The sequence below is a fragment of the Rhinatrema bivittatum genome, chromosome 8 (genome assembly GCF_901001135.1).
Source record: "Rhinatrema bivittatum chromosome 8, aRhiBiv1.1, whole genome shotgun sequence".
Taxonomy (NCBI): Eukaryota; Metazoa; Chordata; class Amphibia; order Gymnophiona; family Rhinatrematidae; genus Rhinatrema; species Rhinatrema bivittatum.
Genome location: NC_042622.1, coordinates 36,820,299 through 36,847,351, shown reverse-complemented (window position 1 = coordinate 36,847,351; position 27,053 = coordinate 36,820,299). Strand labels below are relative to the sequence as shown.

General features: G+C 43.0%; 1 protein-coding gene and 1 long non-coding RNA gene across 3 annotated transcripts in view; one reads left to right on the top strand and one right to left on the bottom strand.

Annotated features, from left to right (window-relative positions):
* HNF4A (hepatocyte nuclear factor 4 alpha) overlaps positions 1-16,079 on the bottom strand; it is a 167,915-nt gene extending 151,836 nt beyond the window's left edge. The window contains exon 1 of the mRNA XM_029614589.1: positions 15,951-16,079. Coding sequence (XP_029470449.1) covers positions 15,951-15,999 — 49 coding nt within the window. The 5' untranslated portion in view covers positions 16,000-16,079. The remainder of the gene's footprint in view (positions 1-15,950) is intronic.
* Positions 1-24,720, top strand: part of LOC115098191 — a 100,211-nt gene extending 75,491 nt beyond the window's left edge. For both annotated transcript variants that reach the window (XR_003858442.1, XR_003858443.1), the window contains exons 6-8: positions 1,829-2,009; positions 2,471-2,601; positions 22,484-24,720. This is a non-coding gene — a long non-coding RNA (uncharacterized LOC115098191). The remainder of the gene's footprint in view (positions 1-1,828; positions 2,010-2,470; positions 2,602-22,483) is intronic.
* Positions 24,721-27,053: the final 2,333 nt, after the last annotated feature.

Below are 27,053 nucleotides of genomic sequence, written 5' to 3'. Positions count from 1 at the left end.
CTTGTACCTGAGATAACAGAGTGTAAAGTCACAAGGAGTAGCAGTGGGGTTTGAACTTTGGTTTCCTTGTCTTGTAGCCACTGCCCTAACTACTAAGGCTACTCCTCCTCCTGCCTGAGTGCTATTGTATGCTATTCATTTCTTTAAGATTATGGCCCTGCCTCCTGACATTCACAGAAGGACCATTGACCACCCCTTCGTGTTGAACCACTAGAAATCCAAACACAAATATTATCACGCAGTGGTTCCTAAACGTTCCCATTCAGGGCCCATTCTGGAGCTGTAAGGAAATGCAATAAGTAATTTATATGCCATTACCTTGTGCTTTTAGTTTTCCTGGTTCAGTCACCTCAGTAGCACCTGTGACTGACTAGCAAATCTTCTAAAGAAGGCAATTTACACTGCTGTTGCATTTGAATCAGGGCAGCTCCAGAGGAGAGGCAGGGACAGCCCCATCAGACAAGGAGCTTGCCATGTCCCAGTCTGGCTGGAGGGAAAGGTATTTTGCACTTGCCTGTCCTGAGATTCACTGTGCCTCTGCTAAGCCCCCCCCCCCCCATACAAACTTAGTGGAGCTACTGCTGCTCCCTCCAAACCATGCACTTCTGAGTGACTGTTGGCTGTCCCTCATAGTCTAGTTTAAAAGCTGCTCTAGCTACTTTTGTAAATGTTGGTGCCAGAAGCTGGGTTCCACCTTGGTTAAGTAGAGCCCATACCATTGGAATAGGATTCCCCTTACCCAGAACGTTTCCCAGTTTGTAAGAAATTTTAAATCTTCACCCCCTGCACCATTATCTTATCCATGCATTGAGGCTCTGGAGCTCAGCCTGTGTCTGGGGTGCTGCATGTAGAATGAGGAGCATTTCAATTTCCCTGCCTATAGTCTAAATTTAACCTCCAGAACCTCCCTCCTGCACCTTCCTATATCATTGGTACCCACATGTACCACAACAGCCGGCTCCTCCCCAGCATTCTAAAATCTTATCTAAATGGCTTGTGAGATTCGCTGCCTTCATACCAGGCAGACAGGCAAATTACCATGTGATCCTCACACCCACCAGCCATCCAGCTATCTTCATTTTTATTGATTGAATCACAAACTATAATGGCATAAGAACATAAGAACATGCCATACTGGGTCAGACCAAGGGTCCATCAAGCCCAGTATCCTGTTTCCAACAGTGGCCAATCCAAGTCACAAGTACCTGGCAAGTTCTCAAACATTAAATACATTTCAAGCTACTATTGCTTATTAATTACCGTAATAGCAGTTTATGGATTTTTCCTCTAGGAACTTATCCAAACCTTTTTTAAACTCAGCTACACTAACTGCTGAAACCACATCCTCTAGCTATGAATTCCAGAGCTTAACTATGCGCTGAGTGAAAAAGAATTTTCTTCGATTTGTTTTAAATGAGCTACTTGCTACCTTCATGGAGTGCCCCCTGGTCCTTCTATTATCTGAGAGAGTAAATAACTGATTTACATTAACTAGTTTAAATCCTTTCATGATTTTGTAGACTTCTATCATATCTCCCCCCCCCCCCCCCCCGCAGTCGTCTCTTCTCCAAACTGAACAGCCCTAACTTCCTTAGCCTTTCCTCATAGGGGAGCCGTTCCATGCCCCTTATCATTTTGGTCACCCTTCTCTGCACTTTCTCCAGTGCAGCTATATCTTTTTGGAGATGCGGTGACCAGAACTGCACACAGTATTCAAGGTGCAATCTCACCATGGAGCGATACAGAAGCATTATGACATCCACCATTTTATTCGCCATTTCCTTCCTAATACTTCCCAACATTCTGTTTGCTTTTTTGATCACCACAGCACACTGAGTCAATGATTTCAATGTATTATCCGCTATGATGCCTATGACGCAGTTCTAACCCATCCATCCTGGGAACATGACTCTGGAGACACATCCTTGGTATGAGAGAATAAGGCATCAACTGGAGGGCAAGTCCTAACTACAGGATTCTACCACACCAAGATGATGGCCTCCTTCCAGGTGAGCTTAATTCTCCAAAACAACTCAAGGGCTGCTAGACTGGAGTTAGGTCTGCTCTACTCTATCTCCTCGATATACCTCTGTCTGTCTTAGCTCCTCCAGGACTGCCTCCAGAGTGGCTATTCCACAAATATTGCAAACCGCATAAGTGTTACAGTTTGAGAACAGAGGTAAAAAATGAGGTGGTGTTGAGAAAGAAGGTGCGGGAAATGATTGCATAATCACATGAATGCATTTCATGACAGAGATGAGTCAAAACAATTTTTATTAATCAACAACCTTCCGCTATCCATAAATAACCATATGGAATTTAAAAAAAAAAAATCATTTCTGGATGTTTGAGGCTTCAACCACAAAAAAAAAAAATCATTTATGGATGTTTGAGGCTTCAACCACAATTTTCACTTTATATTTCCTGTATGTCTGAAATCATCATGCTTCCTGTTTTACATTCTTCACAGGTCTTCTTGAAGTAAACCCCAAGGCCTGCTCAGAATCTCAGGAAAGCAATTCATGAATCACAGGGTGAGATTATAGACGTGGATGGATTTCTTAGATTTAATTGCGGACCTTTTCCAAATTAGAGCTCAAGGTGAGTTACAATTCAGGTACTGCAGTTTTTGCCCTGCCCAAGAGGATTTATAATCTAAGGGCCTGATTTACTAAGCCTATCCTCCCATTCTGATTCTATGGGGGGGGGAAAAAGCTTAGTGAATGGGGCAATAAGTTTGCACCTGCGGCAGTGGAAGAGGAAGTGACTTGCCCAAAGTGTCTGTATGGGAAAAAGCAGGATTTGAACGGTGGCTATGCTGGTTCTTAGCCTGCTGCTCTAATCATTAGGCTACTCCACTTATAAAGCCCAAACTTGGAGATCACCTGCCCAGAAGGTTGTGGATCACCATCTTTGGGGCTGACATTTTAGATTCACTCATCTCTAGTTTAGGGTGTATTGACTTGCAGAAATATCTGGGGCACTTGATAGCCAAACCTAATGATGCCCTCAGTGAAAGTGGTACTAGAGTTGTGCAGCCTTCTCTGACCCAGTTTTACTCCTGAATTTTTAACCTCAAATTCACTCTTATAAGCAAAGTTAGTTTGAATTTGGTTTTTGTTATTATTTTTTTTTAATCTTAGATTGGTTTACAAATATTCCCGGACCTGTATAGCTCCATGGTGTGACGCACCAACATACTGTGTGCAATACTAGTTGCCACATCTAAGAAAAAAATAGCAGAACTAGAAAAGGTACAGAGAAGGGCAATCAAAATGATAAATGGGTTGATACAGCTCCCCTATGAGGAAACACTAAAGAGATTGGGGTTCTTCAGATTGAGAAGAGATGACTGAAGGGAGATTATGATAGAGGTCTATAAAATCACAAGTTGAGTAGAACAGGTAAATGCAAATCAGTTGTTCACTCTTTCAAACAATAAAGTCTAGGGGATACTCCATGAAATTACTGAGTAGCACATTTAAAACATATCAGAGAAAATATTTTTTTACTCAATGCACAATTAAGTTCTGGAATTCATTGCTGGAGGATATGATAAAAGTCAGATAGCTTAGCTATCTGACTTAGCTATCTGACGTGACCTGATGAGCGGGTAGGCAGCAGGCTAACCACGCTCCTGGCTCCCCCGCCAAAAAAGCCTACACTACCGGCGTTAACGGTGCGAATCGTGGCGGCCCCCGCCAAAAGACGATCGAATCGTTTTTTTATATCCGCTGAGACTGGGATGGCGGCTAAGCCGCAGAGAAGAGAGAAACTGGCCGGTCGGCAACACGAAGGGAAAATGGCCGCCGGGCCTCCAAGCCCCAGCACGCCGGCAGAGAAAACAGACCTCGTTGGGGACGTCACTCAAGCAGTGGTGCAGGCGCTGGAACCGCGATTCACCGACTTAGCCCAAAAAATCAGCGCAGGTAATGAAACTTTACAGGAAATGAAAAACTAAGTGGCTGACACACAGCAACGTATTGCAGATGTAGAGACAGAGACCCAAAATCTCCTGCAGAAACAAGAACAGCTCGTTAAGCCAGTACACACACTTGAATACAAGGTGGAGGATCTGGAGAACAGGTCGAGGAGGAACAATTTGCGATTTGTGGGGATCCCGGAATCCGTCCCTGAGAAGGAGCTAGCAAAGATCCTTGAAACGGGGTTAATACAGGAGCTTGGCTTAGCGGAGCTTGCAGGCAGCGTAATAGTTGAAAGAGCGCACAGATTGGGGATCAGAAAATTGGAGGCGGCAAGGCCCAGGGTGGTTAGCGCAAGATTCTTGAATTTCTGTCACAAGACAGCAACACTTCAAGCTTTTCGGCGCAGCGCTCCATTAGCCTGTGAAGGCAGTAAAATTATGATTTTTCAAGATTACTCGGCTGCTTTGTCCGCAAAACGCAAGGAGTTCTCCCCTGTTTGTGCTGATTTGATCAAGAGAAAAATAAAAATTCATGCTGCAATACCCAGCCAGGCTCCGGGTGGAGCATAATGGCGCCTGGCGTAGTTTGGACTCTGTGGAAGCGGCAGGACAATTTATCACTGAAACTTTGGACACCAGGTGAATCATACGGGTTTATAGGGAAGTAATACTCTGGGTTGTTTTTCTTCTCGTTTTGTAATTGGAGAATCCCAATACTTCTTGCTCTGCTCAGGTCTATCTTATTCACATTGTTCAGTTGGATGCACTGTTTGCTTTTTGTTGCAAGGTTTGATTCCAGTTTCATAATATTTGGATACTGGTGGGGGAGCCGGTAAGGTTACTTAGTGATCTCCTGCCTCCGTTACTGGTGGTGATAAGATGCTGGGGTTGGGGATACAGGGAGGGGGCATGTGGTAGCGCTGGGGTTTTTCTGAGTAGGTGTCTTTTCCACTCCTGGGAATACAATTATCGATGTTTAGAATGGATTTTTATACAATTGCCTCACATGATAGTGTTTAGGGCGACACCTCTAGGCTGGGAGGGGTGTGCCTCATGGTTTCTTGTATATGGATTTATTGCACATTTCAATACCATACACTGCCAGGTAGATGGCTGACAAGCTTAGATGTATATCATGGAAAGTAGCAGGTCCAGGCTCCCCTGTAAAGAGGGCAAAAATTCTGCAATTGCTGAGACGGCATAAAGCTCAAATTGCATTTTGCAAGAGACACATCTAACGGCTCTGGAGAGTCAAAAGCTGTCCCGGGACTGGGTGGGGAAGGTGTTTTATTCCCCTGCACAGCATAGGAAAGCGGGAACTGCAATCTTGGTAGGGAAACAGACGGTCTTCGAGGAAGCCCATACCATTGCTGATATGGAGGGACGCTATGTTTTAGTTACAGGGAAATTATTTGGAGTTGAGGTGACACTTTGCAGTGTATACGCCCCAAACTCATACCAGCACAGTTTATTTTACAGATTTAGCACAAGTGATAACACAAAACAGGAAAGGACTAGTAATTACAGCCAGGGATTTTAACCAAGTGGTAGATCCTGCGTTAGACCGCTCGAACCCGGGGCCCCACCCAAAAATTTCAATCTGTAAAGGAATACCTTTCCTCTGTCACAATCTACAACTGGTGGATCCTTGGAGGATACTACATCTTGAACAGAGAGATTATACGCATGTAGCCCGAGCCCATAACTCAATGTCTAGAATAGGCTATGTTAGTCTCCACACCATGTTTTAATAAAGTCAGATTTGCAGAAATAGGCTCCGAAGAATGTTCAGACCATGCCATGATATAGATAGATGCGAATCTGGGGGGCCCGAAACAACCTCAACCAAGGTGGCACTTCCCGGCGCACCTTTCTGAAGACAAAGCTTTTAAAGCTTTCCTTCAAGAAAAATAGGAAAATTACAGGCACCACAATTCGCAACATCAGGACAACCCGACCTTATTCTGGGAGGCTGGTAAAGCTACCATGAGGGGGGAAATCATTGCTTATGTAATTCGGCAGCGGAAATTAGCTAGCAAGCAGTTGATTGATCTGGAAAAAGAAGTCCAGGCGGCAAAACAAAAACTGATAACACGACCCACTCCCCAAGCAAAACAACATTATCGTGATTTACTGAACACACTAAATTGCTATATCCATCGAAGAACGCAAGAGGATATACTCTACCATTCACATAAACTTTATAGATTTGGAAACAAAATGGGGAAGTTGCTAGCGAACCAAGTATGTATACAACGGGGTTCAGCATTTATTGCAGCTCTCCGAGATAGACATGGGGTACAGCATACTTCTGGCACTCACATTTGTGAACTTTTCCGGCAGTTTTATGAAACCCTCTACGTGGCTGAGTCAAAACCCCAGGCAACTGTGGTTGAGAATAATTTTTTCAGCTCCCTTGCTTTGCCTACTCTTACTGCTAATCAACTACAAATCCTTAATGCCCCAATTACCACACAAGAAATTTGGGACGGGATAGGGTCTAGCCAGTCTCATAAAGCACCCAGTCCATATGGTTTGAATGCCGATTATTATAAGCTGTTGAAATCGGATCTTGGCGATCCTCTGACACTTTATTTTGCTGCGGTCTCCCAGGGAGGGTTCACTAAAGAAGCCACTACAGCATACATTACCGTCCTTCCGAAAAGTGGCAAGGACCCACTAAATCCGGCATCCTATAGACCCATCTCACTGTTAAATTATGATGTCAAATTGTTCACATGGATACTAGCCATGAGAATGAGTGGGATTTTACCCCATTTGATATCGGGCAGCCAAGTTGGGTTTGTGAAGGGCAGGAAAGCTTGCAAACACTTACTTAGTTTATGGGTGGCTATGATGCATTGCAAATCCAAGTCCATCCCAGCACTGGCAGTCGGTTCTGACGCAGAAAAAGCGTTTGATCGGATGGCCTGGGATTATATGTTCTCCGTGCTACAGAGATTTGGGTTTCAAGGGACGATCCTTCAGAATATCTCCCAATTGTACCAACAACCATATTCTATTATCGCAGCCAATGGCCTGATGTCCTCCCCCATTGCTATACAGAGAGGAGTCCAGCAAGGCTGCCCCCTTTCCCCATTGTTATACATCCTCATGCTCGACCATCTCTTACAGGCTATTAATGCAGATGTGGGTATTGAAGGTCTAACATTGGGGAAAACGTGTTTTAAAGTGGCTGCATTTGCCAATGACGTGCTCATATTTGTGACAAACCCAACTACTTCATTGCATAGAGTCTTAGAGCTGCAGGTCCTATTTAGCCAATTTTCGGGCTTAAAGATTAATACGGACAAATCAGAAGCCATAGAAGTTACCGGCCAGGTATGTGGGATCTGGCCGGGAGTCTTTCCTTTGCAATGGGTTACTACCACAATGAAGTATTTGGGGATACATATTCCAATACATATTAGTAATATATATACTGTTAATATTGCTCCTCTGCTTACCAAGACCAAACAGAAGTTGAAAGACTGGATGGACTTACCATTATCCTTATCTGGCAGAATACACCTCTTTAAAAATCCTGCCCACGTGACTGTATGTCATGCAAATGCTACCGATATGGATACAGTGTCTGCATATCACAGAGCTACACAAGGCGCTTCGAGGATTTCTTTGGAGAAATAAAAAAGCACGAATAGGCTTGACATTGTTAATGCGTCCGTTATCTGAGGGGGGTTTGATGTGCCCGAATATCCACCTGTACAATGTTGCCAACTTGCTGTGCCACCTTCAAGATTGGATCAGTGGCACGGATGTTTTGATACCCAGGGATCTATTCCAGGCCTGGTGCCAGCCTTTTGAATAATGCAACCTCCTTGTAGTCCCATAGTTGAAACTACCAACCCATTTAAGTGAATTTCCATATTTTCGGGCATGCCGAGCTACGTGGAAACACTTGTGTTCTCAGTTCCAAGTTTCGTGGCGGACATTGACATTCGCAACCATTGTTGGCCTGCCAGTCTTTACCCCCAGTTGGGAGAACTTTGTTTTTCTTCAATGGAAATTGGTAGGCCTAGTCACTTTCGCCAGCTAGAAGGGCTCACGGGCAACCACCTTCAATCTTTTACGGAGTTACAAATGAAATATGGAATTTCCATTACTTGTTTCTTTGCCTATCTCCAAATCTGGCATTTTTTACAGACCTGGGACGGACAGTTTGCCATTGTCCACGTTCAGGAATTATACAGTTTTCTTACTCCAACTTTGAAACGTAAAACGTGTGCTAATATGGTAAAGAAACTCTTTCTCTTGAGCACTTCCAATAGGACAGAAACACTGGCAGACCTATGGACTCAAGATCTGAACAGCCAGATCTCATCCTACCAGATGTTTCAAAGCCATAGCTACCTGTGTAGAAAATGTGCAACTAAGAGAAACTCAATACAAACTACTGCATAGAGTGTATGTTCCACCTCTCCTGGCTTATAAATGGAAGTTGATAATGTCACCGGCCTGCCTTAAATGCGCCATGGAGAAAGCCTCACTACTTCACAATTTCTGGGACTGTGCACCTATTCGACAATTCTGGACCCAAGTTCTCCGCTACCTAAGTGGCCTCTTGGTGTTAACTTTACCTATCGATCCAAAACTTTGTCTGTTACATCTTATCAGAGAAGTAGTGCCCAACCTACACAAACACTCTCAATGTAGTTTACTGAGCAAAGCCTTTTTGTTGGCGACGCAGACAATTCTTACTCAGTGGGTAGCTACAGAACCTCCGTCGCTGACCCAATGGCGCCTCAAAATACATCGATTAGCCATTTATGAGCACCTATCAGCAAAGACCTCACCATCTACAAAAAGATACGACCAGTATTTGGCCATTTGGAATCCGTACTTGCTTTCTCTTAACCCTCGGGCTCGCAGCAAAATCCTGGACTTGACAATGTAACAATACCATGCCACCAGTATGCTCTGGGACACATCCCTCCAAGCTAACAACATGGACTACAGTCTTGGCCTAGGAGCACTCTCATCGATACTGTCAATCTTTTTCGCCTTAGCTCTACCGGGATTGATGCCTACAATCATCCAGGATAGAAGCCTACATAGACTGATGTGATTTTTTCTTTTCTTTTCTTTTTTCAGTTTACACTAGATAGTGCTAAGGGGAGGTAGGGAGGAGGGTGGAGATAGGGGGATGGTGGGAAGGGTGGACGATGGCATAATATCCGCATCCATTTGAAAAAGTGGTTTGATGTATCAAGTGTGCTATCATGAACCCTAGATATGATGCTGTGTTTTCCATGGGGGGCTTGTTGCTACTGATAGCGTTATACAGAATGCTATTGTCTGTAACATAATTGTGAAAAATTATAAATAAAGGTTTCAAAGAAAAAAAAAAAGGTTTGAATAAGTTCCTGGAGGAAAGGTCCATAAACTGTTTTTAAACTGCTACTTATTCCTGGACATTAGCAGCACGGATCTATCTCCTATTTGGGATCCTGCCAGGTACTTCTGACCTGGATTGGCCACTGTTGGAAACAGGATACTGAGCTTGATGGGCCCTTGGTTTGATTCAGTACGGCAGTGCTTTTGTTCTTATTCAGGCGGCAATTTTGACTAGCTCATGTAGTGGTGACGTACACATGGACTTGGCAGTTAATTTTCAATGGGAAACTATCCAGGTAGTAGGGGTGTGCATGGAAAAGCATTTGTTTCCATTTTGGTTTTCATTTCATTTTCTGTTCATTTTGTTTCATTTCTGTCATTTTAGCACATGCTAATATGACAGAAATGAAGCATTTCTTTTTTTTTTTTTTCATGACAGTATTAAACAGCAAATGTCGTTGTTCTTTTCCCGTTTATTTGAAATGACAGCACATCCCTACTATCCACGTAGTTTCCCTTTCAAAAATTAACGACAGCAAAGTTTGCATGCATAAAAGGCTTTGCATCTCCTGTTTGTGGGGGGAGGGGGAGCTGAAAGGGGGAACAAAACAAGGCACCTCAATTTGCTGTCTTCCTCTCCCGACCTGAACAAATCCCCGGGAGCACCGCTTTTTAACCACGCTTAAAGCACATGCAGCGTGAAGCCCGAGCAGACTGAGGCGTACAATTTTCAGCCAGGCCAGTTTGCCCAGGTTTGTGGGTTTGAAAACCATCCTTCCTTTCTTTGAAAGTTTTGAATAAAACAGGCAAAGCTAAATATTTGGCATCTAGCATGGACTGAGAGGTTCGGAGCCAGGTTGATGTGGAGAGCCAGGTCGGGCTTGGAACTGGGCCCAGACTTAGCCGAGCCAACTCACAGGCTTCCTGTTTTTTTTCTGATGATCAGAAAACTCCCAACTTGAATGGAGTTTGGATTTAATCTAGCTCGGGTCACCCAATCCTAGTATGAAAATTGCCATGTTTCATTGCTTCAGTTTACTTGTGATATTTACTGTTCTCCATACTTTTTTTCCTCCATGGGTTCAGTGGTGACACAGCGACACAGGTATGTTAAGAAAACACTTTTCATGTTCTACAGAAAGATGCCCGCAAATGATACCTTATGGAAGTAGCAGCTAGCTAATACTTTAGCTGCCTTACTCAGATCAGATTCTTAGTGATCATAATCAGGCTGATTCAGTACAGTGCGCTCTGGCAGAGCGCACTGTTAACCCGCGTTTGGACACGCGTTTTTGACGCGCTAGCTTTACCCCTTATTTAGTAAGGGGTAATAGCGCGTCGAAAACGTGCGTCCAACCCCCCCGAAACTAATAGCGCCCGCAATGTGCAAATGCATGTTGATGGCCCTACTAGCTATTACCGCGCGATTCAGTAAGTAAAATGTGCAGCCAAGCCACACATTTTACTTTCAGAAATTAGCGCCTACCCAAAGGTAGGCGATAATTTCTCTCGGCACTGGGAAAGTGTACAGAACAGCAGTAAAAACTGCTTTTCTGTGCACCCTCCAACTTAATATCATGGCGACATTAAGTCGGAGGTCCCAAAAGTTAAAAATAATTAACAATTAAAAAAAATTTTTTTTAAATCGGCCCGCAGCTTGCAGGTTGAAAACCGGACACTCAATTTTGCAGGCATCCAGTTTCCAAACCCGTGGCTGTCAGCGGGTTTGAGAACCGATGCCGGCAAAATTGAGCGTCGGCTGTCAAACCCGCTGACAGCCGCCGCTCCTGTCAAAAAAAGAGGCGCTAGGGATGCGCTAGTGTCCCTAGTGCCTCTTTTTACCGCAGGCCCTAATTTGAATATTTTTATTTACGGAATCATGCGCACAGGACGCTCTCCCGCGATTTTTACTGTATCGGCCTGAATGAGAGAAAGGAGCATTTGTTAATGTACAGTGGATTAGCTGAATAGGCCCGACTCTGGTGCTAATTGAATCACTTCAAGTACCCCCTGTGCTAAATTCACTCTGAATACATCCATACGGAGATCCATATGGAACATGTTACTTCCTGCCTCTTGTATCTCCAGAAACTCTTCAGGGACTCATCACCTGCCATACAGTCCCCTTGTAGCTTTTCTACAGGTGATTTTGAAATGCATTCTGTGGGCTGCCTGAAATTTAGTAAAGTTCTTTTCTTAGATGCCTTTCGAGTATAAAAGTCAAAGCAGCTAGTCTGTACTCAGGGGCCTGCAGGCCATTTTTCAAAGGAAACTCCTGTAGGTGCAAAGAATGTGGGGTAAAGAATGAGTGGGAATTAAATTCAAATTTCGGAGCGGGGCTGGAGTTTGGAATATCAGAGCCAAACCAGGTCAGGCCATGAAGCACTCTGGATAAATTCAGCCCATCTGTGGCTCTTTGTATTTGATCCCGGTTGTCAGCTGTGAACCTGGATTTCAACTAAATCCAACGGGAAGTGCCCATCCCCAAATTTGAGCAAAGTTGCTTAAAAGTGAAATGGATTTAAAACGAATGTGACCAAAAGTTAAACAAGGTTGCGTGCACTGTGCTGCTGGCTATGGTCGTGCAACTGGTTTGCCTCACATTTTATTGCATGAGTCATTTCAACAGAAGCAGTTTATTGGAAACTTACTTCCTCATAACATGAAATTGTATAAAGCTGAACTTTGTTTCTGCTTCTGAGTCATTGTGACTTCCCTTGAAAATTCCTCTTCTCCACCAGGACCGGTGCTAGCCCTGTGTGAACAATTATTGTGCTGTCACCACCCCCTACACACTTCATTCAGCCTTTGTCCTTCCAGTGACCTAAACTTTAAAACTGTCACCCCTCTATCCTCTACCTTCACCCCCCTCCCCTGCAACCCATTTCTGATGCAAGAGTATTAGGTGCCCAAAGCAAATCTTATACTCTTGCATCCCCACCTCCTGCTCTCTCCCTGTACACAGTTAAAAATTATGCAGCCATTATTCAGGTTTTACATGAAAAAGAATATTCAAAATACAGCCTTCTGAGGTGAAAAAAAAAAAAAAAGAATCACAAGAATTTGCATGCATTTCTTTGGTACCAACCAGAAAACGCTACAAAAAAAGACACATGGAACCCATATGGCATTAAGGCTACTTAATGGTGTGAGCTTGACCCTCAAAAAGCCAGAGTAAATTGCAATTAAAATATAATACACCTACCACACTAAAACACCACTAACTGCTAGCACTTAAAAAAATAACCCTACCTATGAAAAAACAACAATGCAAATATTACACCAGGCCCTAAAACACCAATACACCTCCTATTAAGAAAACAGAAGCAACTAAGATGATATACATACCTACATGCTAGCAGAATACCTCTCCTCAGTCACACATGCAGAATATAGGCAGACCCACACCAAATACAGAATTAAAGAGACTATAAGTATACAGGAAACATGCAAGCAAAAACTGAATGGGAAAACCATAACAAGACTCGATGTAGTGCAAAAATGGAAAAACAGAAACCACCACCAATCCTCAGACATTAAACAATAAAATCAAGCAATATAATAAATACATTAATCATAATAATATAAACATACTAATAAAAATATTTCAAAACAGCTGGTGAATGGAAGATGGTTATAACAAGCTTCATAGTCTCAAACATTTAAAGCCCTTACTTCAGTCTGACGATTTTTGCACTGTTCTTCAAACTATGGTCTTTTCAAATTTGGATTACTGTAATGCTTTACTCTTTGGGTTACCATTAAGTGCTACTTCAAATTTACTGACCCCCATCAGTAGCCTAGCAGTGGCATTTTGATCACATCACACCAACATTTATTTCCTTACACTGGTTACCTGTGAAATTCCAGATCCAGTTTAAAATTTTATGTTTTACTACATAAATCCATTAACAAAGATAACACTCAATGACTGAATGCTTCCCTCCATCTTTATATTCCACAGCAAAACCTGAGATCGGTAAACAAAGGTTTATTAAGTATTCCATTAGGGATAGAGCAATATCTGTGGCAGGCCCAAAATTATGGAATTCTCTACTAACTGAATTAAGAATAGAAAGTGATTTTGCAGCTTTTAAAAAGGGTCTTAAAACATGGCTATTCAAACAAGCTTATGAGAGTTCAATAATTACATAACAGTCTTGCACGAGGAAAACTTAGACAGTACAATTTGGATGAGCCTATTCTATTCTCTTTTATTTTATTGATTTTATTTTATCCTATTTTCTTTATCTGATTTGACTATTCCTCTTATTGGATTTATTAATAACTGTCATATCTGATTGTTTTATTTCATTTGTATTTTATTATTATTATGTAATTGTATTATTACTGTATGTTTTATGGACTGTTTTATTCGTTATATTGATGGTTTTGTTTTTATCTGTATACCGTGGTGATTGTTTAAACAGAATGGCGGTATATAAATCTAATAAATAAATAAATAAATAATTTAAAACTCATAAACAATTTGTTTTAAATTTCTCAAATATCAATAAAATGTTTCAAAACAGCAGACACATCAAACAGCATCCAAAAATGAAAACTAATAAGGATAAAATAATTCACGCTCTTCATACCTGGAAACTTTTGATTCCAGTCACTCTGAGAGTGTAGTGGATTAGTGAGAGAGGGATGCATTAACTTTCTCCTCTCTCTCTCTCATAGCTATATATCTATACATACACATACATACATATGCTCTCTCCCTCACATGTGCACATACTCCTTCTTATATACACATGCTCACATGCACATGTTCCCTCTCTCTCAAACACTTTCCATGCACATGTTCCCTCTCTCTCAAACACATTCTCAGACTCACACACATGCTCACATATGCTCCCTCCTGCACAGAATTACCTCTCTGCTTTTTTCCTTTCTGATCGCCTGGGAACCACGTGGTCCTGCAGGCTGCAGCACCTCATCTTGGCCACACGGCTCTCCAACTCATCTAGCTGCGCGACCCTGCAGCTCCTCCTCATCTTCACCATGTGGCATGTTGGAAACTGCTGCGTGGCCGGTGGCCCTGCAACTTTCTTATCTTTGCCGTGTGGCGGGTTGCAAACCGCCACATGGCCCTACAGCTCCTCCTCTTCTTCAAAGCACTGCAGGTTGGAAACTGCCGCATGGCCCTACAACTCTCTTATTTTTGCTGTGCGGCGGGTTGCGAACCGCCACGTGGCCTTACAGCTCCTCCTCTTCTTTGCCACGTGCGGCCCTGCAGCTCTTCATCTTCGTCGTGTCGCCACAGGGCCCTGCAATTCCCTCCTCTTCATTGCGGGGCCTTGTGGATCCTCCTCCTTTCAGCAGCGCCAGCTGCTCAATTAACTCGGCGGCAGCCTGAGGGCCACCGCCCCCTCCAGGCCACCGCCCTGTGCAGTTGCAAAGCTTGCACAGTGGGTTGTGCTGGCCCTGTTCTCCAACAATAACTACAATGTTTTTCCCCCTGAAGAGAGCAGAGTGCTTAACCTTTCCTAACCTGGCCATTGTTGCACTGCATGCTTGGTGACGAAATGACTTAAAAAAAGGATCCTTTTCCATCCACATTTTTCCATAAAACCATATTGGCATAATTTAGTCATTAATTTCTGCATTGCAAGATGAAAGGTAAAAATTGCAGTTTAAAATCAGAACCACTTCTTATATTAAAGCTTTTTGGACCCTGTTAGATGACATTATTAGAGTACATTCACGCCTTGAATATCAAGTGGTCGACACACAGCGTTGTTGGACATATAATCATCATGGGCCTAAAATTACTCGTTTATTTTACAGGACCTATAAGACTACCTAGAGAAAGAGAATTCCAATTTTAAACCAGGAACAAGATATTGGATCTCTCTGTAAGGGTAACGAGAATTTATAATCCCTCGTCTGTTTCACTGAGGTTCTTCATTTGTTGTTATCTGTGCTGCACGTACAAAGCGCAGTAGCATTAGGCCTCCTTGATTTTCCTGGCACAAGCTTAGAATTCACATTTTAACAAAAAGTGAGCACTAAACTGGTAAACCTTGTGAGTTTTATAGAGTACAACAGCAGTGGCCGCCTTGTTGCATTTCAGTTGAAAGAACAGTACAGTGCTTTCTCTTTCAGAACGTCTCATAGTCTAAATGAGCGCCATAATGTAATTGATAGATCAACGTTTTCCCACTGCAACTGGGTCACTCTGCACATTATTTCAAAAAGCAATCCTGCTAGCATTGCCAGAAACAATCACGTAAACTCGATCGGAGGCAACTGATACAAATTTGACTGCAAAACTCTTGAAATATCTGTGATTGTGCACCCAAATTTTTGACTGCTACAGCTGAAGCTTCTACAATTGGCGCTGCTGCTTGCAAGTTCAAATGTGTGTTAATTCAACCCCCTTTTTCCCCCATTGGTTGTATAAAACCTAAAAAAAACAACAGCAGCAGCAGGAAACAACCAAGGTTGTATTTCTGCTTTTCAAAAATACCTTCGGAAACAAAATCAAGGATTTGGTTCCTCATGGTCTTCAAGTCTATTCTTTTACAAGTTTGTGATGTTTCACTAGCTGAACGCTTGCAGGTAGTCAGTTTGGCATTTTCTGACATGTGTGTGCACACGCCGTTCCAGCCATGGCTTACAATGGATTGTAAAGAATAAACAAGATGAAATCATTACTCACCATACGGAATATCCATGTTGGTGTGAAGTTGTGTGTTTACGTTCACCATGTCTCTTCTGCGAATTTTGGCCAAAACTTGGAAGTTGGAAACTGTAGCAAAGTCTAAGCAAAAGCAAGGAGGTATCGTAAAACAGAAAAAAAAAGGAAAAAGGGTAGCTTGGCATGTCTGTTATCTTATTGATTCTCTTAATCAGGGCTAATGTGGGTGGAGATGTTAAATAGTAACCAGTCTCTTATGGAAACCGGTGTACAAGGTAGCTGTAGCTATAGTAACTGGGAGTCTAGAAACTCAAACATGGCTATTACTGCAGTGACTGTAGTTTTAATTCACACCTTGTCTCAATAAAAAGAAATATATATATGCTGGTTTGAAGACTGAATTAAGAATGAACTTATCTGTCTTTTTCATTGTCATACCCTGAAGGATAATACAGTGTTTGCTGTGCGATAACCATCAAACAGAATTTGAGTTAAACTGCGTTAAAAACCTTCTAACTTCCTGCTTTTAACAAATGTCGTCTGTCCACTAAGCTGTGTAAAACTGGCTGTTAACAAAGGCTGGGAAGAATGTTGCAAATAAATTCAGAGAATTAGAAAATACAGAGAGTGTCTCTTAACAATATTAAATCGAGACCATCATACCACCTCGCGGATGTTGAGACAAATTATTTTGCCCTTCAGTCTTTTCACCGCTAAAGGTGCACTTTAATCATCGGTCCAAAAATAACCGGGATATCGAGTGGTTTGTATTTATGTGAACATGCTCATTTTTATTTTGACAGATGAATATTCCCTATACGTGAATATGTTAATTTTATTTATGCTAATTAACACGCCCTGCACACATAAAAAGGACATGCTCAGAGTTGCCCTTTAAACAGCCTATGCGCTCTAAAACCTCATCACATGCTGTGAGTACTTTGAACGTCTGCAGAGGTAATATTTCCCTATGCTGTGCCATTTTACTTATTTTAAGCTTTGTTTCTTGCAGAGAATTGTGACATTTATTTCTGAGATCCCCGTTTTCCCGCCATACAAGAATTAATTGGGAGCCCCTGAGGCAGTTGTAGCGAAACGCGATATCATGTCCGGTTCTGCTAAATGGGGGAAGTATCTTTTTTTTTTATTAAGTAACTAAAAAAACCTTAAAAAATTCCTTATTTTTGGACCGATGATTAAAGTGTACCTTTAGCGGTGAAAAGACTGAAAGGCAGGGGCGGATTGGCCGTAACAGAGCCGCGCTCGGCAGACCACGTGATGTGTCCTGGGCTGGCCTGGGCGGCGAATACCCAGGCCGGTCCGACATCGTGAATCCGCCGCTGCTGAAAGGCAAAAGAATTGGTCTCAGCATCCGCGAGGTGGTATGATGGTCCCGATTTAATATTGTTAAGAGACACTCTCTGTATTTTCTAATACTCTGAATCTATTTGCCACTGTTTTTCCTAGCATTTTGGCTTCGTTTGCACAAGAGATTTGACTGCTTTGGTGTGTTAACAAAGGCTGACAGGCTGATCTTAATGTCCAAATTGTCCAGGGATTTAAACCCCGCCCCCCCCTACCAGTTTACAAAAGACACAGTGAGGATAATTTTCAAACAACAAACACTGCATGGCTCCATATGCTCGTGTATGTGCTACATGGAGATCTACTACAGTATTTTATAAGCTGCAGATTATAAAATACGCATCTGTGTGCTGCAATGCCTTGAAAGAGTGTATTTCAATGCATTGAACTTGTGTACTTTTTCCACCTATTTTAGAAACACACAGATATTTTATGCACAAAAAAATTACGACTTGTGTAAAACCCCGAGTTACGCACTGTAAGTTGGTATATTTTGAACCTCGAGCACGTTTATATTTTAAAACTTGAGTTGTACGGTTCCTCCACCAGTTTCCCCAGTCCTTCCCACGTTATTGAGACTTCCCCCCCAGGTTCCTCAGCTTCAGCTTCCCCCAGTTCCCCCAGACCTCCCACCCAACCAGTAATTGACAACTGGACCGACTGATATCCGTTGCACAAGGTAATTAGCAGACGTGAAATTGTGTGAGAAAGTTACCACATGCACTGGCGTAAGTCTCTTCTAAAATAGCAACGTGTGACGGTAACTTTCAAAGCGGCTCTCGGGCGCACATGCGTGTACGTTCGTCGGTCCGTTCCCAGGGATGCGGCTATTTTATAACATATGCATGTATATGTACCCATGTTATAAAACAGCCTGATCGTGCGCACATATGCTCTCAAGGGCGGATTTTCAAAGCCCTGCTCGCGTAAATCCGCCCGGATTTACGCGAGCAGGGCCTTGCGCGCCGGCGGCCTATTTTCCATAGGCCGCCGGCGCGCGCAGAACCCCGGGATGCGCGTAGGTCCCAGGGTTTTCGGAAGGGGGCGTGTCGGGGGCGTGTCAGGGGCGGGGCCGAACAACGCGGCGTTTTGGGGGCAGGGCGGGGTGTTTCGGGGGCGGGCCCAGGGGCATGGTTTCAGGCTGGGGTGTTCCGGGGGCATGGCCGCGCCCTCTGGAACCGCCCCCGGGTCCGGTCTCGGCGCACCAGCAGCCCGCTGGCGCGCGTGGATTTACGTCTCCCTCCGGGAGGCGTAAATCCATGGATAAAGGTAGGGGGGGGTTTAGATACGGCCGGGGGTTAGGTAGAGGAAGGGAGGGGAAGGTGAGGGGAGGGTGAAAGAGAGTTCCCTCCGAGGCCGCTCCGATTTCAGAGCGGCCTCGGAGGGAACGGAGGCAGGCTGCGCGGCTCGGCACACGCTGGCTGCCCAAAATCGGCAGCCTTGCGCGCCGATCCAGGATTTTAGAAGATACGCGCGGCTGCGCGGCTGCGCAAACAAAAGTACACGATCGCGCAGTTTTTCAAAATCTACCCCTCAATTTTTAGTGGATGTGCACCTGAGAGTGCAAATGCTGCTTCTATCGCGTAAGTGGGGGCATTTTAAAAGGCAAGCTCACCGCCATTACCAGTTTTCTCAGTTCATGTCCAGTTCGTCCAGTTAAGGGATAGGACTTCCAAATCCCCCTAGTTTAATAGCCTCCCTTCACTCCTGTTAGCCCAGATCTTTAAAACTTCGCACATAGCAGAAGTAAAGATATGCAGCATGGGACCGCAGCGCGTGCCTGTGTGCGCAAGTATTGACGCACTAATTTCAAGTTTAAATCCAGGAGCGCCCACGCCTTGCCCCTTTCTGGAAACTTTTCATTTGTGCATGCAGCAACAAGTACGCACGTGTCTGGGTGGCTTTTAAAATCCACTCAGCGCATGCCAGCTTGACATATTCGCACATCCCCTAATTTTGTCACGTGTCGGGCTTTTAAAGTTCACCTTTATATGTGCAACTCTTCACCCTGCCCCGGAATGCCCCTAGACTACCTATTTTTTTATGCGTATAGATGTGCGCACGAAAGCGAACATATGCATGTATGTTTGATGTATATGTGGGTGCAAGCATTTTTACACGCGGAACTCTTTGAAAATTCACCCCCAGGCCTTTAGTAAAATTGGGCATTAATAGCAGGTTTTACCGTGGCTGGTAAGACACGTGTGGTAATGCCAACCCCAATGAGGTCTCCATCCCTCTCATCTCCATAGATGGCCCTGCCATGGCCCAGCTCCCCTCTCCTCCTCCTCTCAGGTGTAAATGAGGGGCTTGCTATGGCCTGAAAAAGCCCCCTGCCTCCTCCTTCCCTTCAGCTGGTGACCACTCCCCCATTCACAGTCTCCCCAGTGACCACGGCGGTACAAAAGAGCAGGATTCCCTCTTGCTCAAAAAATGGTGCTGGCTGACCTTTCACGGCCCTTTACTATTCTCACCAAATAAAACAATATTTTGTTTGGAAACAGGATGCTGGGCTTGATGGGCCCTTGGTCTGACCCAGTATGGCATTTTCTTATGTTCTTATCTCTATCTATCTTAATTAGTGGTCCCCAAATCCAGTCCTTGACAACCCCAATGGGTCTGCATTTCAACAAAACTAAAATATCTAAATGAGCACAATCATCTGAGCACACATGCAAATATGATTCATGAATATTAATTATGGATATCTGGGTTGGGTGGTGGTTTCTGGAGGAGAGCATGGGGAACTAATAATCTAACTGCATCTTGTTGCCCTCTCTCAACATCTGTAATGCTCTCTGGAGCTGGTCCTATTTGCAAAAGTACTGCTTTCACGTACCCATGGCAAAACATGATTGAAAATGAATGCATCCTTTAAGGTGGAGGCCCGGCTATGCTTTCCTTTCCTGCTGTTTATGAGGGTTGTTTGATAACGGCCTACGTAGGGCTGAAGTCTCTGCATACAAAACTTGGAAAATTAGCGGGACTGTGCGTACTTTAGCGCAGTATAGGAGCGCACATTTACACATGCAAACAATTAAGCGCATACTTTTGAAAATCAACAGTGCCCGTGTAAATGATTATCTCCCCCCCCCCCCAACTCTGCCCCCTGGAACTGTCTCTTTGCAGTGTGCGCGAAAGTGCGCCCAGAATTGCTTCTGCCTGTACTTTTACGTATACAGCCCCAGGGTAATTTTTTAAAAAGGCCATGTACGCACATAGATTACCCCCTGTGTGCATTAATGCCTTCCCTTCGGGTAAATTAGGTAAATTTTGCCACGGTCAACACCAACATTTGAAATTCAAGTTCTGTGTTTTAAAGTATTCCCACTTTTACTTTTACACACATACGAAGGGTAATTTTCAAAGGCATTTCCACAGTTATATAACAAAGGAATATCACGATGGACGTTTAGCTACCTCATGCAGGTCAGCCAAAATGACTGATCCAGTCCAGGTTTTGCCCCATTGCATGCATGGAAATGTAGTTCTAATTTCCCTAATAAGAATAACAGGAACTAGATTTCGGTACAGGCCTGGATCAGCTTCTCTGGTTTACTTACCTGAGTGAGTTGACCACTCTAGATATAATACACTGAGCTGGCTGAGCTTGTAATTGTTATGTTACTTGGTTGTAAAACAGCTCCATATAGAAGGAAGTATCCACATGTCATTCTAACCATTAAACTAGTCTAAATAACTCCTTTTCCTTTGGTTTTCTCCCTTTATATTTTATAATAAAGCAATAAGATGTTTTTCTATCCACAAGGCATCATCTCCTGACCATGTTTAGCTGCATTAAGATATATAAAGTTTTTTTTTCTCTTTTTTTTTTTTTGCTTAATGAGATGTATAGTGGGTTGTTTCTTATAATGTGGTTATCTTATCGCTTTAAAATTTTTGTTTTGTAAATGGCAAGCAACTGACAATTTGTTGCTGACCACCTGACTCTAACTGTGGCTTACCTGTACTTTTGAAGTGTGGGCATGTGTGTATAGTATGCGATTGGAATGGAACTTGAAAATCCTTGGGTCCCCCATTACATGTGTGATTCCCGTGTCCTCCAAACCAAAGCCCTGATGTCATGAGCTGTGCTCAGCTGTGTGCATGTTAGCGTGCGGTTGTGTGCACATCTTTTTCTCCCGGTTTAACAAGTATGTGCTCAAATTTAGTTCTCCTCCATACAAATGCATATTTTTGTGCACACAGTTTTGGGTTGGTGTGCTTTTCTTAACTCCATTAGCTTGCTGCAACGGTTATTTAGCATGCGTTTAAAGAAAATGTGCACTGAGGTTTAGCACACATTTTATACTCATGTCTTTTTACTGAACATTGGATTCCAAGAGAGGCACCAGCCAGAGAATTTGCTAACATTTTAGGGAAGGTCACAGGAGGAAACATTTCCAAACAAATAGAGGAGACACAGCTGAATATGGGAGGCACGTGCCCATTTTTTGATGGTTTGCAATAAAAAGTGTTTTATGGAAATCCAATCGTACTGTAGAGTTTTGCTTCTATTTCACATTATTGTAATCCTCCTGTCTATCTAAGGTTGCCAACTGGCTCCAGATTGTCAGGACAGGCTGATCCAGTCCTGGATTTATACCACTGTATACAGGGAATTATAATCTTGCTTTTCTTAGGGACTGCCTAGAAAATCAGAACTACAAGTCACTACATACAATGGGGTAAAACCAGGGCTACATCAAACTGTCCTGGAAATCTGGAGCCAGCTGGCAACTTGATGTCAGTCTTCGAACAGGGAACTCTAGACCATGGCACCCTGAATCTGGTCACCATTTGGTGATGGCTTAAACTCCTTACCCCCCCCCCCCCCCTCCATCCCACCTTCAGAGGCTGTGTGTACCACTTGCACTACTAATGCAGTCATTACTTTAAAGGATGAGAAGATAACGGACAGAACTGACTGCACCCATTGCTTCACAGCCTTGTTGTTTTGATCTTACATTGTAGCCAAGGTCTTTGAAGACTTCTGTACACAGACAGCTGTAGTTCTAAGCTATGTGTGCTCTTTCTTATAAGCTTGAGGGCATGGTTAGACTCAAAACTTGGAAATAGAGTATTTGGACAAGATAACCTTTTGAAGTCCATTTCAGTCCTGTTCTATTTGTATGCTAATGCTTTGTTTTATTTATTGTTTAAACTTGATTACCTTCCTTTACAATTAGTAAGCCGAAGGCAGGAAACAATAAAAACAGAGACCATCTTTTTGCACAAAACTACACGCAAATTTGAACCCCATTATCCACAGCGAAGAAGGTCTCACAGTGGACATTATCCTGATGAATGGCTCTGCATGTTACCATTCCACCATGAAACTTGGAAACCAGCAATCCTGTGTACTCACATGTTAAATCAGAGAGCCTTTTCCCACTGATAAAGGTCCTTTTGAATCGACTGAATGCAATGTTTAGTTCATGTCAGTTGGTTTAAAGCATCTTTGATGAAGCCTAGTATGATGGTCACATTATAAATGTATATCATGCACTGTATCAAGTGGTAAAAAATAGACTGGGGAAGGAACAATAATTTATTAAAGCGTCTTTAAACAGATGGTGGAAAGGGATCACCACTATTACTTGCTGTTTTAGCACTTGGTGAAAAAGAATTAAGAAACTCAAAGTGTCAATTTGTGACACACAGCGGTGGGCTGGTAATTGTTCGATGGATATCATGAGCAGGAGGCACAAAGCTGGGGGCTGAACAATTCATCTTCACTCAGCACTGATGCCAGCCCGAAGAGTGAGAAACTGAACCGGGCATCATACAATGGGGGACTCGAAAAGAATCCAAACCATTCATTTCTCCCACCACGAACACTTAACATGCAAGAAGAGATTATGCCAGGAGGAGCCAACAGTCTGTAAACCTAAGCACCATTCATTTCACTGCAGTTTATGTGCTGGGTGACTAACGAAGTAGCCAGCCCTGAATACAGGGCCTCTATGCTTGCACAAGTAAAAGAGGACTAAAGCTATGTGCAAATGAAATGAACCTAGAGGAAGATGGGCAGATGAATCTTTAACCATGGGGGACGCATTATCAGGGCAAACACTGCATTGTTTTATAGGGTGAATAGGAATGGCTGTTTCATGATAGATAACAGGGATTTATCTTCCTGAGCAGCAAACAAATACAAATGTTTTACCTGTCTACAGTGTCATTCAATGAGTCTTGTTCAATAAAGATTATTTCCATAAGCCCAGAAAGGTCCTCTTTGAATAGGAGTCAATGAATGCAGTATGATAGATGGGGCCTAAAATTCATACTAGAGGTGAAATATTGCTGTTGCTCATCATTTTAAGTTTACTTTCAACTATTAGGCCTGTTGTTCAAAACATCTTTTTTTTTTTAAATAAAACACAGATGAGATTAAAATATAAATGTGGTTGGAGGTAAAATAACCAGTGGTGTTGATCAGGCTTTAAAAACACTACTGTAAGAATGTCGTGAGAGGCTGCGGTGCTATGTTACATTACTTACTGTCCCCTCCAGAAGTCCATGCAGACTTGCATACCAAATGATCATGAAACAAAATTCTAGGAAAAAACATGCAGTTAAGCCAAGATGCAGTTGTTCATTGGAAGAGAATAATTTATTATTTACATTTTTCCATTTGTATCAAATTAGCTGTGATGACCCCCAGATTATCCTAGTCCAAAATACAGCCAATGAGTGGTGGGAAATTGTAATAAGCGCATCTTCAGACCATGTTTTTGGCATGTAAAGGCGCTACTTGATTTATTTATTTAGATTTTTATATTCCACTTTTTAGCACTTCAAAGTGGATTACATTCAGGTACTGTAGGCATTTCCCTATCCCCAGAGGGCTTACAATCTAAGGGCCTCATTTTCTAAAGTATCGCAGGCCTGTGGTAATGAGGGGCAGGGGCCAGTCCTGCGTTAGCCAGCAGCTCCGCTGTGCGATCGCTGCCGGCATCACACCCAATAACTACAACATAGGAGGTGTAGTTATTGGGCGCGAAATAGGCAGCAAAAAGGCCCTTACCTTTTTGCACCGTCCTCGCAGAGTCAGCCCTGGTGACACCCCAACTCCTCCTCTTCTGGGGCCAACTCCACCCCAATGTAGGTAGCACAGGCGTGCACTACTTTTGCTAGTTAGCGCAGGCTTGCGCTGTTAGTGCAAGCCTGCGATAGCCTTGGAAAATAAGGCCCTCAGTTTGTACTTGAGGCAATGGAGGGTAAAGTGACTTGCCCAAGGTCACAAGGAGTGACAGCAGGACTTGAACCCTGGTCTCCTGGCTACTCCTCCATTTTCTTTTATTTCCCTTTGGTTGCTTGTTCTATTTTGTCAAAATCTCTTGTATTTCTATATCAGGGTTTCTCAAAACATGTCCTGGGGACCCCCAGCCAGTCTGCTTTTCAGGATATCCACAATGAATATGCATGAGATATATTAGCATATACTAGGTCTCTAATGTATGCAAATGTATCTCATGCATATTCTTTGTGAAATTCCTGAACTAGACTGGATGTGGGGTCCCCAGGGCAGGTTTTAGAAGCCCTGAGCAATGCAATGCATGTGGGTATACATTCTCTAAGATGGGCTTTTTCTTATTTGGTTTAGCATTGAGCTAAAACATGTATTGGGCGCTAAATAGTGATGGCGCATGCTAAAATAATATTAGCATAATTTTAAATGGTTTTAGCATGTGCTAAATGAAACGAAAAAGAAAAATAATCAATTCAAAAGCAAAACCAAATTGTTTTCCCTGCACACTTCTAATGCTCGTTATAATCTAGGGGAGAAGATTAGACACTTGCTAAAAGCTATTGCCTTTTCAGAAGTACTACCAGTTCATGGAAAACGAAAGGAAAGGTTATGCCATATAAATAATTTCAATGTCTGGCTCAATTCCTGGTGTACTGAAAATGGTTTTGGATATATTGGAGGCTAGGGCTGTGTGTGGAGCAATAAAAGATTATATGGTAAGGATGGCACACATTTGTCTGTGGCAGGAAAGAGGATGCTAAGTGAAAAATTCAGATCACACATTATTAGGCATTCCTAGTGGGGGCGGCAGGAGGTGTGCCAGTAAAACTGGAAAGTCACCCCCAAGCAATACAGGAAATAGGAATATAAAGTAATAAAATCAATCAGTTCAAAAAAACAGAAAATGTGACTAGGAAGAGCAGCTGGAAAGCTATGAATACAAATGCTCAAGTTTAAGCAATAAAATTCCAGACCTGCAGACTTATACAGGTCCTTGGTGAGGCCTCACCTGGAGTACTATGCTCAGTTCTGGAGACCGTATCTCCGAAGGGACAAAGACAGGATGGAGGCGGTCCAGAGAAGGGCGACCAAAAAGGTGGATGGTCTTCATCGAATGACTTATGAGGAGAGATCAAAGAATCTAAATATGTATACACTGGAGGAAAGGAGGAGCAGGGGTGATATGATACAGATGTTCAGATATTTGAAAGGTTTTAATGATCCAAAGTCAATGACAAACCTTTTCCTTTGGAAAAAAATCAGCAGAACCAGGGGTCATGATTTAAAACTCCAGGGAGGAAGACTCAGAACCAATGTCAGGAAGTATTTCTTCACGGAGAGGGTGGTGGATGCCTGGAACGCCCTTCTGGAGAAAGTGGTGAAGACCAAAACTGTGAAGGATTTCAAAGAGTCGTGGGATAAACACTGTGGATCCATAAAACCTGGAGGATGGGAATGAAGAGAAGAGGTGTGGGGGTGGCTTGCGGGAATGATGGCTGCTACCTGGTGATTAATACCCTTATTCAATAAATGTTCATACGGTTAATGCGACTCCAACACTGCTCTATGCTTCAACGGCAAGAGGAAATGTGGAAAATAGGATTTGCATTCAGGCAACAACCAACAAGGTAGCACAGTCTGGGTAAAAAATAAGCATGAGAGTAGCTTGCTTGTTGCGGTGGTTACTACCCCAAACCAATTAAACCTGATACTTCACTTCCAATGCAATTCCAGCATAGATCTCTCCTTTAATGGCAGGGTGGAATGAAGATAAGAGGATTTACATTCAGACAACAACCAGCAAGGAATGAATTGCACATTCTGGGTAAACAAATAAGCACGGGAGCAGCTTGCTTATTGCGGAGGTTACTACCCCTAACAAATTAAGCCTGATACTTCACTTTGAATGCATATCCAGCATATTCTTCATATCCCCAGGGGGGAATGAAGAAATAGGATTTACATCCAGACAACATCTAACAAGGCATTGATCTGAGCAGTATGAGTATACAAACATCGGGGGAACTTGCTCGATACGACGGTTACTACCCTCAAACATTAAGCCTTATACTTCACTTTGATGCAGCTCCAACATTGCTCTCTGCATCAGTGGAGGGGGTGGAAGGAAATTGGAATAAAAAAGTTACCAATAAGGGCCCTGAACTCAGCGGTTGGAGTAACAGATAAGTATGAGAAAATAAGCTTGCTGGGCAGACTGGATGGACCTATTGGTCTTCTTCTGCCGTCATTTTTATGTTTCTAAGTTTCTATGACCCTAATGGTAGAGGTGGAATTGAACATTTTTGCTGTTACGGAGATATAGTTCATTAAGACTCATGACTGGGATGTGGCCATCCTGGTCTATAACTTGTTAAGGAAGGACAGAGAGGGCAGAAAAGGGGGAGGAGTAGCTCTTTATGTCAAGAACAATATCCAAGCAATTGAATTGCAAAGGACATGGGGTAAAGAAGAAGCATTATGGACCCTCCTAAAAAGAGAAGATG